The 14,304-nt window shown below is 39.4% G+C and overlaps 1 protein-coding gene and 1 long non-coding RNA gene across 2 annotated transcripts in view; both read right to left on the bottom strand.

Annotated features, from left to right (window-relative positions):
• Positions 1–3,385: 3,385 nt before the first annotated feature.
• LOC113140906 (uncharacterized) lies at positions 3,386–7,404 on the bottom strand. The gene is made up of 2 exons (XR_003296699.2): positions 3,825–7,404; positions 3,386–3,716 (listed from the first exon to the last, which is right to left on the bottom strand). It is a non-coding gene; the product is annotated as an uncharacterized LOC113140906 (long non-coding RNA).
• A 4,206-nt stretch (positions 7,405–11,610) lies between these two features.
• The window catches only part of LOC113141432 (acidic repeat-containing protein), a 5,484-nt gene continuing 2,790 nt past the window's right edge, over positions 11,611–14,304 (bottom strand). The window contains exons 2-6 of the mRNA XM_026325840.2: positions 12,979–13,073; positions 12,706–12,774; positions 12,102–12,153; positions 11,919–11,955; positions 11,611–11,833 (exon numbers count right to left, since the gene is read on the bottom strand). Of these exons, the coding sequence (XP_026181625.1) occupies positions 11,794–11,833; positions 11,919–11,955; positions 12,102–12,153; positions 12,706–12,774; positions 12,979–13,073 (293 nt within the window). The 3' untranslated portion in view covers positions 11,611–11,793. The remainder of the gene's footprint in view (positions 11,834–11,918; positions 11,956–12,101; positions 12,154–12,705; positions 12,775–12,978; positions 13,074–14,304) is intronic.

Genomic DNA, 14,304 nt, shown 5'->3' with positions numbered 1-14,304 from the left:
TTCATGTGTTATTGCATAATTTGAATTCTGCTTGTAGGTTTTCTGTTTCCCTGCAGCGCCATCATGTGGGTACATCTGTTGAGCTGTACACCTGAGTTTGATCTTAGTTGAGATCACCTTTTAAAATTTTTGAGATGAGATTCAATCTCCAACTTCTGAAGTGATCGACATGTATTGCAAGCAGCAATAACAGCATGCTTTCAGCAATCACATGCATTTTCCTCAGGAAATCCACATTCTAGTTAGTATTTTGTAATTCTTGGTTTCTGCATCCTGCTGGTGACTGACTAACATGCAAGTGAAAGCAGAATTCTATCTTAGACCTTAAGAGTTTGCGGCTGAATGCTTGCATATTGTGTTAACATGTAACTAACATTAGTAAGAATCACTTTACATGTTTTAAATGTTTTTCTAGTCATTGTATACTAATATATAAGTTGAATATTTTACTTGTTTTTTAAAAATTGCCAGTGTTAAATAAAAGTAAATTAAGATATAAAGGATTAGAGCACTTGAAAGATGCTTTAAAAATGTAATCCAATAGCCTGTCACTATAACTATATAGCACAACACATTCACTCATGTCAATAATAATAATAATAATATACCAAGCAGCATATGCCACATGCTGATTATTGTATGGCAGAAGATTCTGCCAGAGGGACAGAATGGTGGTGGCCTGCTGGTTGCTGAGCGTCAGGTCAGTTTAGGTCCTTAGTCACTCTGCTAGATCTTCCACTCTACACCACGCTCATCCACAGCCTGGTGAACCAAGTAGTAAAATGAAAAGTAATCCTACTGTAGAATGTACTGTAGAAAAACAGCACACATGACACAGTACAACCTGCGGCAAAGAGACCTACCTGACATTGCTCAGGGACTGATGGGGTGATGGCCGGGGGTCCTGGGAGACCAGCAGCTGTAGAAATATACACGGTGACTTGGAGGGTGGTAGAGGGGCAGATGCTGATGTAGTGGTGGTAGCTGGCATGCTAGAGGACACTGTGGTGTGCAGTTCCACAGTCTGAAAACAACGAATGCAACAGAAATAAAAAGTCACACCACAGCACAGATTAGGACACATCACAACTAATAAAGACGTACCAGCTGTTGTTTAGGTGCTGCTGGAGTGGTGGGAGGTGTAGCCACGAGACCAGCAGCTGCACACGGACAGCTGTTGCCTGTCAGTCTAACCTGCTCTCTTCATTTTTTGGAATATCTTCACAAAAAGTGGATCAGTCTCTTTGTTGAAGCCTCCTGGCACTGTTAGTGAAATAATTATTTTGATAGGACTTATAGTTTTTGGAAATATGATTTAGAAATTTTCCATAGGTCAATAATACACTGTGGGCAAATTCACTAGCCTTTCAGTATGTTCGGGATAAAAACATCCACTAAAATAAACTGCTGTAAAAATATTTCAGATATGATATGATGTTTGTGTTTTATGGTCTTATTTCAGTGACTTAAAAATTTTAATTTTTCACTAACCATGCATAAACACCGTTTTCTCAAAAACCATGTATAAACCTGCTGCTCCATATTATTGTAGCCCAGTTTGTGCTGATTACAGTGTTATCAGACTTTAGCCATTAATATGTTTAAAAGAATCTGAAAAAAGCACAAATGTCAGGGCATGTCAAAATTTGTCCATGGCCCCAAAACACCCTTAGACTTCAGAGGGTTAAATGTCAGGCATGGTATCTTCTTCAGGAGGACATGGTTGGACTTCCACAATAAAAGTCTACAGTTATTTTCAGGAAGTTACTGCAGTGTTCCAAAGCATAACAAATATTCAAAATTAAAGTTCAGATCTTATCTCAAGGTGAGTCTCCTGCAGCATGCTGCCTTTTCAAAATAAAGGCCTTTTTATTTCATGGTTTCGAAATAGAAGCTAAGTAATGCAAATATTTGCTCTTTTCCAGAACATTTTTCTCTTTCAACCTTTTTACCACTGCACATCAGTTTATCTTTTATTGATACTGCTTCATACCTTCATTCTTCCCTTTTTTCAGACTTTCCTTCCTTCTTCTCTTCTTTCTCTAAGAAAACCTTTCAAATATTCCTGGTTTCGTTACGTATCATTTACACTGTATTTTTCAGCAATATTTATCAGTTTGTAAACTATACATTCTTTCTGTCTATACAGTCTTTCTACAATTTCAATTTTTTGCTGTTTCATTCTTCCCTTTCTTTCTTTAACACATTTTTTATGCATATTTAATTCATTTAGTTCTTCTTTCCTTCTCTTCAATCCTACCACAAAATTCCTTCACTACACTGTCTTCTTTTATACTAGTTTAATACTTCTTTCTTTAGTAATTGAAAGCCAATTTATTTCTACTTCCTTCTTTGGCAGAACATCATTATCTTTCCACCCTTTTCAGCAATGTTCAATAGTTTTTTAGCTAAAAAAGCTATAGCCCCAGTTTTACATTACAGCTTCCAGGATTATTCAGTATTGTATTTCAGCCTTCGGTTTTCAGCAATGCACTTCAGCAATTTTCAGCATTCACACACATTTTCTACAGGAAATGCATTTTTCTAGTTATTATTTGTTGCCTCATCACCTCAAGCCCAGCAGTGCCACTATTTTTAATTAAAATAGACTACATCTCTGCAACCATTATAAAGAACAATGGTGAGCTGCCCCAGCCTTAACGAATATCCTTATTAATGTTGACTCTAGCACATGTGCCTTGACCCAGAAGTACCAAACTGTTTATGTCATTATAAAGTATACCAATTACATTTCAAAATTTTCCCCAAAATCCAGTGGTTAAGTGTTTCCAAAATGAAGGCATGTTCAATAGAATCAAATGCTTTATAGAAATCTAAGAAAAGAATAAACAAATTTCCATCAATCAGATCACTGTAATATAATATGTCCTGTACAAGCCTAATTTTATTATGAATAGATAAATTCCACATTTCAGTCTGGCTGCAATAGAATCAGAGAAAATTTTGTAGTTTGTGTTAAGTAATGTTATAGGTCTTAAATTGTCTAACTGTCTTTTATCTTCCCCTGATTCAGGGGTCAGAGTAATTAACTCTTGCTTCCTGCTTCTCATCAATTTTTTTCTTTTCAATGCACTAGCACTGACTAATGGCACCCAGAGGTGCCACTATATTTCTAGAGGTGCTGCGACACCAGGAGTGGCAGCTGGCAGTGCCACTGTATTTCAAACAGAGGTGGCAAAAGTACTCACATTTTATACTTAAGTAGAAGTACAGCTACTTGTGTGAAAAGTACTGACTCAACTCCTTTACTCAAGTAAAAGTACAGGGTCTGAAATGTACTTAAGTAAAAAAGCAAAAAGTAAAAATGTTTTTTCCATCAATGATACACAATACATCTTTTAATAACTCCACAATACTAAAGAGGTTCGACACAAAAAAGGAAATTCCTCTTCTTTTATTAACAACCTCCACAGTGCTGTACAGGGAACAAAACAACACATTCACCATGAATCATTCTTGGAGCTGACAACATCAAACACTTCTTTAAATGCGGCCATGGATGGGGAACGTCTTGCTTTTCCAAATCTGCTGCATCGTCGTCAGACTCGTCAATACTCCCTGGATCCCTTTGTTCCTCCATGTCCCACTGCAAGTTTTCTCTCTATCATAACCTCTACACTCACTCTGTTCCCCTCTCTAGTTAGTTACGTCTTTTACGTCGTGTCGTCATCCGTGGAGGTTGAAGAGTAACGAGCCTGTTTTGGTAATGTAAGGAGGAGAAAGTACAGATATTTGGGTTTAAATGTAGGGAGTCAAAGGAAAAAGTCATCAGAAAAATAAATACTCAAGTAAAGTACAGATACCTGAAAAATCTACCAGGGCATATCAGACTAAATGTATGGAAGACCTGGGGTCTCACTTTCAAACTGCATTTTCCATGCAATGTCTGTGATCTCTAAATACCAAACTTGGCGTGAGATTGTGCGCATCTGTATGGTAGGTTTCCAGCTACCATACACATGTTCTGGAGACTTGGTGCACGTAGTGACATTCAAGGTGAGGTGGTGAGCTGAAAACAGACTGGAGGAAATGAAATGTTAAAGGGAGGCACATATGCACAGATATTTGTGTTTAAATGTAGGGAGTCAAAGGAAAAAGTCATCAGAAAAATAAATACTCAAGTAAAGTACAGATACCTAAATAATCTACGTAAGTACAGTGACGAAGTATTTGTACTTCATTACTTCCCACCTCCGTGAAGGAGCAAAGCTAAAGTTAAAAATACAGTGAAAGCTGCTGACCTCGACTGGGGACATTGTCGAACGGTGGAAGGAATACTTTGAGGATCTCCTCAACCCCACTGATGCGTCTTCTATAGAGGAAGCAGAGGCTGAGGAGTCAAAGGCTGATTCACCCACCACCCAAGCTGAAGCCATTGAGGTAGTTTGGCAGCTCTTCGGTGGCAAGGCACCGGGAGTGGATGAGATCTGCCGCGAGAATCTCAAGTCTCTGGATGTTGTTGGGCTGTCATGGGTGACATGGCTCCACATATTGCGTGGTGATTGGGGACAGTGCCCCTGGATTGACAGATTGGGGTGGTGGTCCCTCTTTTTAAGAAGGGGGACCGGCGGTGTGTTCCAAATATAGAGGATCACACACCTCAACCTCCCTGGGAAGGTCTATGCCATGGTGCTAGAGAGGATAATCCGGATGATGGTTCACCAGTTCACATGTGCTTTGTAGACTTGGAAAAAGCTTTTAACTGCGTCCGTCATGACATCCTGTGGGATGTGCTCCTGGAGTATGGGGTTTGGGGCCCTTTGCTAAGGGCTATGCAGTCTCTGTACAACATGCATGTCGGACTCCGGGCTGCCCTTTGTCACCGGTTCTGTTTATTATTTTTATGGACAAAATTTCTAGGTGCAGCCAGAGGCAAATATTTATTTAGGTCAGACGAGTCCAGTTCAGGGACCACAGGATTTCATCTCTGCTTTTTGCAGATGATGTTGTCCTGTTGACTTCATCGAGTGAGGGCCTTCAGCATGCACTGGGCGGTTTGCAACCAAGTGTGAAGCAGCTGGGATGAGAATCAGCACCTCTAAATCTGAAGCCATGATTCTCCAGGTCATGGGAGAGATCCTGCCTCAGGTGGAGGAGTTTAAGTATATTGGGATCTTGTTCACGATTGAGGGAAGGATGGAACGTGAGATTCACAGACGGATCAGTGCATTGACCACAGCAATGAGGTCGACGTACCAGTCCGTTGTGGTGAAGAAGAAGCTGAGCTGAAAGGCGACTGTTCAATTTACTGTTCAATCTACGGTCCTACTCTCATCTATGGTCATGAGCTTTGGGTCATGACTGAAAGTACAAGATCTTGGATACAAGCGGCTAAAATAAGCTTCTTTCGCAGGGTGGCCGGGCACTCCCTTAGAGATAGGGTGAGGAGCCCCAGTCACCCAGGAGGAGCTTTGAGTAGACCCGCTGCTCTTCCACATCGAGAGGAGCCAGCTGAGGTGGCTCGGGTATCTGTTCCAGATGCCTCCTTGGCGCCTCCCTTTGGAAGACCCAGGACAGGTTAGAGTGACTATGAATCTCGGCTGGCCTGGGAATGCCTCAGTGTTTTCTTTATGAAAGTATTTCATTGTCATTTGTTATGATCTTCAAATTTCATTAGTCTACCATTTAGTTCCTGTATTCTTTGTGTTATAACTGTGTTAGATTATTGTGTAATAACATAGGCTGTGAGTAAACATGTTATCCTAACCTGAGACATTTATTGTTGATGACTTCAACACTGCTTTTGGTCTCCAGTTTTTGAATAATATCCCTGTGTTTCAGGGTTTCATGTTCTGTACCACAAACAGTTTCTGTATTTTCTGTTGTGTGCTGTTAAGTTGTGAATGTTTATCTTTATGTGACTTCAGTTAACATAGAACTAAGTTGTGTATTAGCCTACAGCCTATGGTTATTATTCTTCTGACTTACTGTCTGGATTGAAAGATACTCAAGGTAAGTAAAACCTTAATTGCTGTATATTCATAATTTAGGCCTGCCTATATTGAAAAGAGAAAATGCAATAAAGTTCCCACAGTCTATTTTATTTCCTAGAAAACATTCCAAAATTTATTGCTGTGTTAGCTTACTTAACATAGTCTAATGGGTTATTTTGATAACACTATCTGGCAAGCCTCAGAGCGTGAAGAAATAATGTCAACATGAAACCATAATAGCAGAGCAGTGCACTAACAGTCACATAGTAAATCTAATGGAGAATTCTTCTGTTTGTTTGTGAAAAACAGTTATGATAGCCTTCTCATGATACTTATTTTGATTTGTCATTGGGGAAAAAGGTCATATGTATTTTATTTTATCTTTTTTTCATTGTATCTATTGTAATCAACTTTGGTCATTATTAAATTATTCTTTCATTAGTTTTTCACATTGCCGATATTACAATCGAAAATTTACATTATTTCAATAAATGTAAAATTCAGTTTTCAAGTTTTGATTTAAAGCAAAAGTCATTCATGATTGTGGTTAATCTATGTATCCATGTGAAGTTTTATTAACTTTCATTAGGGCCCGAGCACCGGAGATGTGAAGCCCCATTGTTTCTGTAAGGATTATTATGGACTGAGCACTAGAGGTGTGAAGCCCTTTTTGGTTCCCATGGGTGAAAATTAAATTTACTGCATTTACATCTGTTACTACAGTGAGCAGTAACAGACAAAGTCTAAGCCATGGGTATCGCCCAGGGACTCCATGGCACACCGTTATGTCAGTGAGTCTTGTGGTTGACATGTAGTTTTCACTACACACACCAAACTTGGTAGGTGCATGGAAATACCCAATACGAAATTTTTTTTGCATATACATTGCCATAACCACGCCCAATCGGAAGTGAAGTATTTGGGATTTTGTTTTACACACAATGGAATTTAACATACTGCTCCTACACCATACATAATAGATGTGTCAAATTTGGTATACATGAAGTGAAGATGTTGCAGATGTCAAATTGTGAGGATTTCTTTGATATATTCTAGTATGACAAAATGGTGCTATGATAAATTTACACATCTCACCAAATAAACAGGAAATGTGTCGTAAATTTACCATGCATTGCTTGACAAGCATCAAGTTTCAGTATTTTGAGAATAATGAATATGATGATATACATGTGCAAAATGTCAGACTGACAGATTGCCATCACCATGAAAAAGAATGACTTTTTAACCTGCCTTCATTATTCATTTTGACATGTTGGGCTTGTGGTTGAAATACTCTTTCAGCTACACACACTTAGTAGATATTAAAATGCAACCACAAGGGGGCACAATCCAGTGTCTTCATGTGCCGGTCCCAAGTCCGGGTAAATGCAGAGGGTTGTGTCAGGAAGGGCATCCGACGTAGAATTTAAGCCAAGGAAGGGCAGGAGTGTACGACTTACAGTAGGGACTTTGTCAGGGAAAACTAGACAGTTGGCTGATATGATGGAGAGAAGAAAGGTGGATATCTTGTGTGTTCAGGAGACCAGGTGGAAAGGTAGCAAGGCCTATAGATTAGGAGCAGGGTTCAAGCTGTTTTATCATGGTGTGGATGGAAAGAGGAATGGAGGAGTAGGAGTTATCCTGAAGGAGGATTTTGCTAGGAATGTTCTGGAGGTGAAGAGAGTGTCAGATAGGGTGATGAGTCTGAAGCTGGAAGTTGAAGGTGTGATGTTGAATGTTGTCAGTGGTTATGCCCCACAGGTAGGATGTGAGTTAGAAGAGAAGGAGAAATTCTGGAGGGAGATGGATGAGGTGATTCAGGGTATCCCTAGTGGTGAGAGAGTGGTGATTGGGGCAGATTTCAATGGACATGTTGGTGAGGGAAACAGAGGTGACAAGGAAGTGATGGGTAAGTTTGGTATGCAGGACAGGAATGCAGAGGGACAGATGGTGGTAGACTTCGCAAAAAGGATGGAAATGGCTGTAGTGAACACATTTTTCCAGAAAAGGGAGGAGCATAGGGTGACATATAAGAGTGGAGGCAGGAGCACACAAGTTGATTACATCTTGTGCAGACGTTCCAACCTAAAAGAGATCAGTGACTGCAAAGTAGTGGCTGGGGAGAGTGTAGCCAGACAGCATAGGATGGTGGTGTGTAGGATGACTCTGGTGGTGAGGAAGATGAGGAGGACAAGGGCAGAGCAGAGGACCAAGTGGTGGGAGTTGAAAAAGGAAGAGTGTTGTGTGGCTTTCAGGGAGGAGCTGAAAGAGGCTCTGGGAGGTCAGGAGGTTCTTCCAGATGACTGGACAGCTACAGCTAAAGTGATCAGGGAGACAGGTAGGAGGGTACTTGGTGTGTCATCTGGAAAGAGGAAAGCAGATAAGGAGACTTGGTGGTGGAATGAGGAAGTTCAGGAGTGTGTTAAGAAGAAAAGGTTAGGTAAGAAAAAGTGGGATACTGAGAGGACAGAAGAGAACCGACAGGAGTACAGGGAGATGCAGCGTAAAGTGAAGGTAGAGGTGGCAAAGGCCAAACAAAGGGCATTTGAGGATTTGTATGATAGGTTGGACACTAAGGAGGGAGAGGTGGATTTGTACTGGTTGGTGAGGCAGAGAGACAGAGATGGGAAGGATGTGCAGCAGGTTAGGGTGATCAAGGACAGGGATGGAAATGTGGTGACAGGTGCCACAAGTGTGATGGAAAGATGGAAGGAATACTTTGAAGAGTTGATGGATGAGGAAAATGTTAGAGAGCACAGAGTAGAAGAGGTGACTGTTGTGTAGCAGGAAGTGGCAAAGATCAGTAAGGATGAAGTGAGGAAGACGTTGAAGAGGATGAAGAGTGGAAAGGCAGTTGGTCCTTCCATACCTGTGGAGGTATGGAAGTGTTTAGGAGAGGTGGCAGTAGAGTTTTTGGCTGGGCGACTTAACAAGATCTTGGAAAGTGAGAGGATGCCTGAGGAATGGAGGAGAAGTGTACTGGTGCCCATCTTTAAGAACAAGAGAGACGTGCAGAGTTGTGGAAACTACAGAGGAATAAAGCTGATGAGTCACACAATGAAGTTATGGGAAAGAGTAGTGGAGGCTAGGCTGAGGTCAGAAGTGAGCATTTGTGAGCAGCAGTATGGTTTCATGCCAAGAAAGAGAACCACAGATGCAATATTTGCTTTGAGAATGCTGATGGAGAAGTACAGAGAAGGTCAGAAGGAGCTGCATTGTCTTTGTAGATTTGGAAAAAGTGTATGACAGGGTGCCGAGAGAGGAGCTGTGGTTTTGTATGAGGAAGTCTGGAGTGGCAGAGAAGTATGTTCGAGTGGTGTAGGACATGTATGAGAGCTGTAAGACAGTGGTGAGGTGTGCTGTAGGGGTGACAGAGGAGTTCAAGGTGGAGGTGGGACTGCACCAAGGATTGGCTTTGAGCCCCTTCTTGTTTGCTGTGGTGATGGACAGGCTGACAGATGAGGTTAGACAGGAATCTCCGTGGACCATGATGTTTGCAGATGACATTGTCATCTGTAGTGAGATCAGGGAGCAGGTGGAGGAAAATCTAGAGAGGTAGAGGTTTGCTCTGGAAAGGAGAGGAATGAAGGTTAGCTGCAGTAAAACAGAGTACATGTGTGTAAATGAGAGGGACTCAAGTAGAATGGTGAGGTTAAAGGGAGTAGAGGTGAAGAAGGTGGAGGATTTTATGTACCTAGGGTCAACAGTCCAGAGCAACGGAGAGTGTGGAAAAGAAGTGAAGAGACGTGTGCAAGCAGGTTGGAACAGGTGGAGGAAAGTGTCAGGTGTGATGTGTGACAAAAGAGTGTCAGCAAGAATGAAAGGAAAGGTGGACAAGACAGTGGTGAGACCAGCAATGTTGTCTGGTTTAGAGACAGTGGCACTGAGACAAAGACAGGAGGCAGAGCTGGAGGTAGCAGAGCTGAAGATGTTGAGGTTCTCTCTGGGAGTGAAGAGGATGGATAGGATCAGGAATGAGGACATCAGAGGGACAGCTCATGTTAGATGTTTTGGAGAAAAAGCCAGGGAAGCCAGATTGAGATGGTTTGGACATGTTCAGAGGAGGGACAGTGAATACATTGGTAAAAGGATGCTGAGGTTAGAGCTGCCAGGAAGGAGGCCTAGAGGAAGACCAAAGAGGAGGTTCTTGGATGTAGTGAAGGAGAACATGAGGATAGTTGGTGTGGGTGAGGAGGATACAGAAGATAGAGTTAAATGGAGGCAGATGATTCGCGGTGGCGATCCCTGAAGGGAGCAGCCGAAAGGAAAAGAAGAAGACACTTAGTAGGTATTAAGAATTCCCAACAATGAACTTTTTTTGTATAAACTGCTATAGCCACACCAAACAAGAAGTTAGTTATTTGGGAGTTAGGATATTAACATACTCCTTTTACACCATACATCTGATTTATATTAATTTTGGTATACATGATGTCAGCATGTTGCTGATGTTAAATTCTATATATTTATGATATGTTGTAATATGACAAATTGGTGTTAAGAATGAATTTCGATACGTCACCAAATAAACAGGAAATGTGTCATAAATTTAAAATGCATTCCTTGACAAACACCAAACTTCTGAGAATGACTATGATGATATACATGTGCAACATGGCAGACTGACATAAAGCCACTGTGTGGCAAGCAAGCAATTAGTGCTTCCTATATCTAAAGGTTGTGAAATTCGGCACAGTCTCATTAGTTCTGTACATTTGATGGACATCCCATATTGAGAGTGCAATGTTTAATGGTGACATGTCAGGGCTTGTGGCACCGGAGGTGCTCGGGCCCGTCATTGCCGCTTGTGGCTATATTTTGTTATTCCTTTATTTATTTTGCTGTTATATGTCCTTCCATATAGTACTTCTAGTTTTCCCCATGTTGACTAGAATGACATTAATAGCATTTTCTAAATGCCTTAGCCTGTACTAAATTTGGGTTATTTAAACAAAAGGACCTGTTCCACATGCCAAATCAATAACAAATCATTGCAATGCAGCATATTACTATGCTGTATAGCAATGTCTCTCTATGTGCTCCCAAGTCACTTTCTAATACTGACTGATTATATTTGTGCTGTAAATATACTGTCAAATCAATTAAACATTCTTATAATAAGAGTTTTATTTAATTCTGGATTATACCTTTCACTATATTTCTATGTATGTTGCTGTAAAATACTCTGATATATTCTTGTACTTTACAAATTTGACCTATTTGTTATTTCTCATCTCTGTTCTCTCAAGTCTTAGTTGGCATTCGGGTCCAGACATACAAATTTAAATAACTAATACACTGTCCATCTGTTTCTGCAAAACCATAAACACTTTAATTTGCAGGTGTTTTGCCACTGGCATTTTAAAGCCTCAAATCTTGACATTAAGTTGTCAGTTTGTCAGGAAACTGAAGGGTTGACTTTTAGCACTCTTTTTTTGAAAAGCCTAACTGCACATGAAGTCTCAAGTCAGTGGTGACAATGTCTGTTTTAAGTTGAAAGTCATCAGTTTCATGACTCAAGTATGTCCATGTCATGTAAGTGGAGTCTGTAACTTACTGCTCAAAATGGCCTAAAACGACCTTTGTTCTGACCTCATTAACATGTTGGTTTAAGGGAAAATCCAATCCAATCTTTTAAAATAAATAAAGCAATCAGTAAAAATATCCCTACTTTTTTATTTAACATATCTCAAATATGACTAAGTTATTCAGTTAACAATTTATATTCAGTTATTGGTGAGTAAACATATAATCTCAAAAAAAGGCAAAAGTAACAATGACAATGAGAACTGAAAGTGAAACATAAATTTGGCCACATGGTGGCAACAAATGGTTGTGCTCAGTTGTCATCATCATCATCAAAGACGTCAGTTACAGTCCTGTGAACAAAGAGACAAACATACATTAAACACTCAACTTCAATTTATGCTGTAATACAGATCGGTTTAGTGTAAAATGACTCACTTGTAGATTGATCCAGTCACTTCATCAACAAAACCTCCTGAAGAGAGAGATTATTTAAGTGTGAGCTGGAGTCTCCATCATTAAACAGCAACGTGTAACATTTCTCATAAAAAAGCACTGGTGCTGGCACTCATGCCACAAAAGTTTATTTTCTGTTGCTGTGGCAGCTATGCATTTGCTTACCGGGCTTGCAAAGAGTGTGGCAAACAGGACACACATGGCAGAAACTGCACATCTGTGAACAAGAAAGTATGATGTAATAAATGCAGAAACAAAGAGTCAGGAAGATAAACAGTTTCATAGCATCTGAGCTTAATCAATTTGTCTGACCAGGATTTGTCTGTTCCCAGCCTGTTTCCGGCACAAAGTCAGACTAAACTCCCATAGAATACTTAACACATTTGCAAACACATTTGCATATATGCTTATATGCTAAATGCATGGAAGCCAATTTCTAGAGAAAAATATACCAAGTGATCAGACTAATAATTTTCACCCTGAGAGTACTTTGCACAACAAGCAAATTTTACTGCATTTGCACTAGGCAGGTTGAAAATTTGACCAATTGTGCATACAGTATCCATTTTTTTGTGAATAGTGTAAGAGGAAAGCTCTTCATGAATATTCACAACAAAATTCAGGTTTCATCAAAATAATCATACATAACACAAGCATCCACTGGAGACGAAAACACACAGCCATAACCTAACCTTATTTTCCACCATTGTAAAATGCAAAGTATTGGGCAAACAGAATTTTGGACCTGGAGTATTGTGTATTTTCAAACCTTGCAGTCATCACAGTGTTCAGACTTGTCTCCCTCTTCACAAGGACATTTATCGCAGCTGTCACAGTGCTGAAAAAGACACATTTGATTAAAAGAAAACTAGAGAACAGGTCGTTACAGAAGATAGAACTGGGAAGGAAACTACAGAGTGGGCAGATCTAGAATGCTAGTTAAACCACACTATACAATGACACAAATCAGGTGTTAGCACAGTTGATTCCCATGACTATACTTGTATACTTGACATTTAATTTTTCTCATTTAATGTCATACCTCACAGAAATCACAATATGAGCACACAGAGCCCTTGTGATAAGCACCATCCTTGTCGTCATCATCTTCATCGTCATCGTCAGTTTCATCATCATCTGCACATAATATTGATAATAAATAAAATGACTTTTTAAACTAAAACACTTGAAAACACCTAACTTTCAATATTGATAATATGGACATACACAAGTGATACTGGTTTGCTTGCAAATTACAGCTTACAGTAGTCACTATAAGTATTTATTTAGACTGTGCATTTCAAGTCCATATAATATATGGGTCTCGTTTGGCTCCACAGGACTGGGCTCATGGAGAATGACTGAAAATAAATCTGTGGTGCTTCTTTTTTTTAGCATATGTAAATGCATGTTTGCTTGCTATTAAATAAAAGTGAGTCAACAGTCTTAACAAAAGTGACTACTCTCAAGCTATTTTTTTTATTGCTTTAGTGGAATTTGATTTCTTTTGTATTAACCTTAAAACTATTTGAATGTTGTGGGCGGTGAGATCATTTTCAGCATTCACATACTGGTAGTATAACTGGATAGTTATAGCTATAAGAATGTATCATTAAGGTTCACTTATAAAATATTAATTTGAAAAAGTAACTTGCAAATACAGTTGTTTGATAAGTGTACAACATTGGTAAAACAAATTTGTACAAATGTAAAAAAAAAAAGAGAAAAATACTAAAGTAGAAAAGTAGCTCCTAAACGTATTAAAATACACTAAATAAATTCCACCAGTTTGACAAATGTACAATACAAATTACTGCTAACACAATAAGACAATATTTTTTCCATTACACTTAGTAGGTAATATTTGACCATTAATATTTAGTGTCTGTTAGGAGATTCCCAGCTTGACTTGATCACTAATGTATTAGGGATGTGTTCATCTTTTCTTTGAACTTATCAAAAAATGTTTTTACCCAGATGTTCACATCTCTGAATTGGAGAGATGTGAACATCTCTGTCCATCCATTAATCAACTCATCTTTATTAAACCTGGCCTATTTATCTCTAGTACCTGGCTATGTACCTCAGGCTTTTAAGTTGCAGTAATCAAACCATTATTCAAAAAGTCCTGGAGTCCTGGCTCATTACTGACCAATATCCAACCTACCATTTATTTCTAAAATCTAGAAAAAGCTGTTGCTAAGCAGCTATCAGACCACTTACACAGGAATGAACTATTTGAAGATTTTCAATCAGGATTTAGAGCACATCATAGTACAGAAACAGCACTGTTGAAAGTTACCAACGATCTTCTCTTAATCTCAAATAATGGACTTGTCTCTATACTTGTCCTCCTAAATCTTAGTGC

Source organism: Mastacembelus armatus, chromosome 8 (assembly GCF_900324485.2).
Source record: "Mastacembelus armatus chromosome 8, fMasArm1.2, whole genome shotgun sequence".
NCBI lineage: Eukaryota > Metazoa > Chordata > Actinopteri > Synbranchiformes > Mastacembelidae > Mastacembelus > Mastacembelus armatus.
Note: the sequence above shows the minus strand (reverse complement) of the source record. Positions and strands in the feature narration are given on the sequence as shown.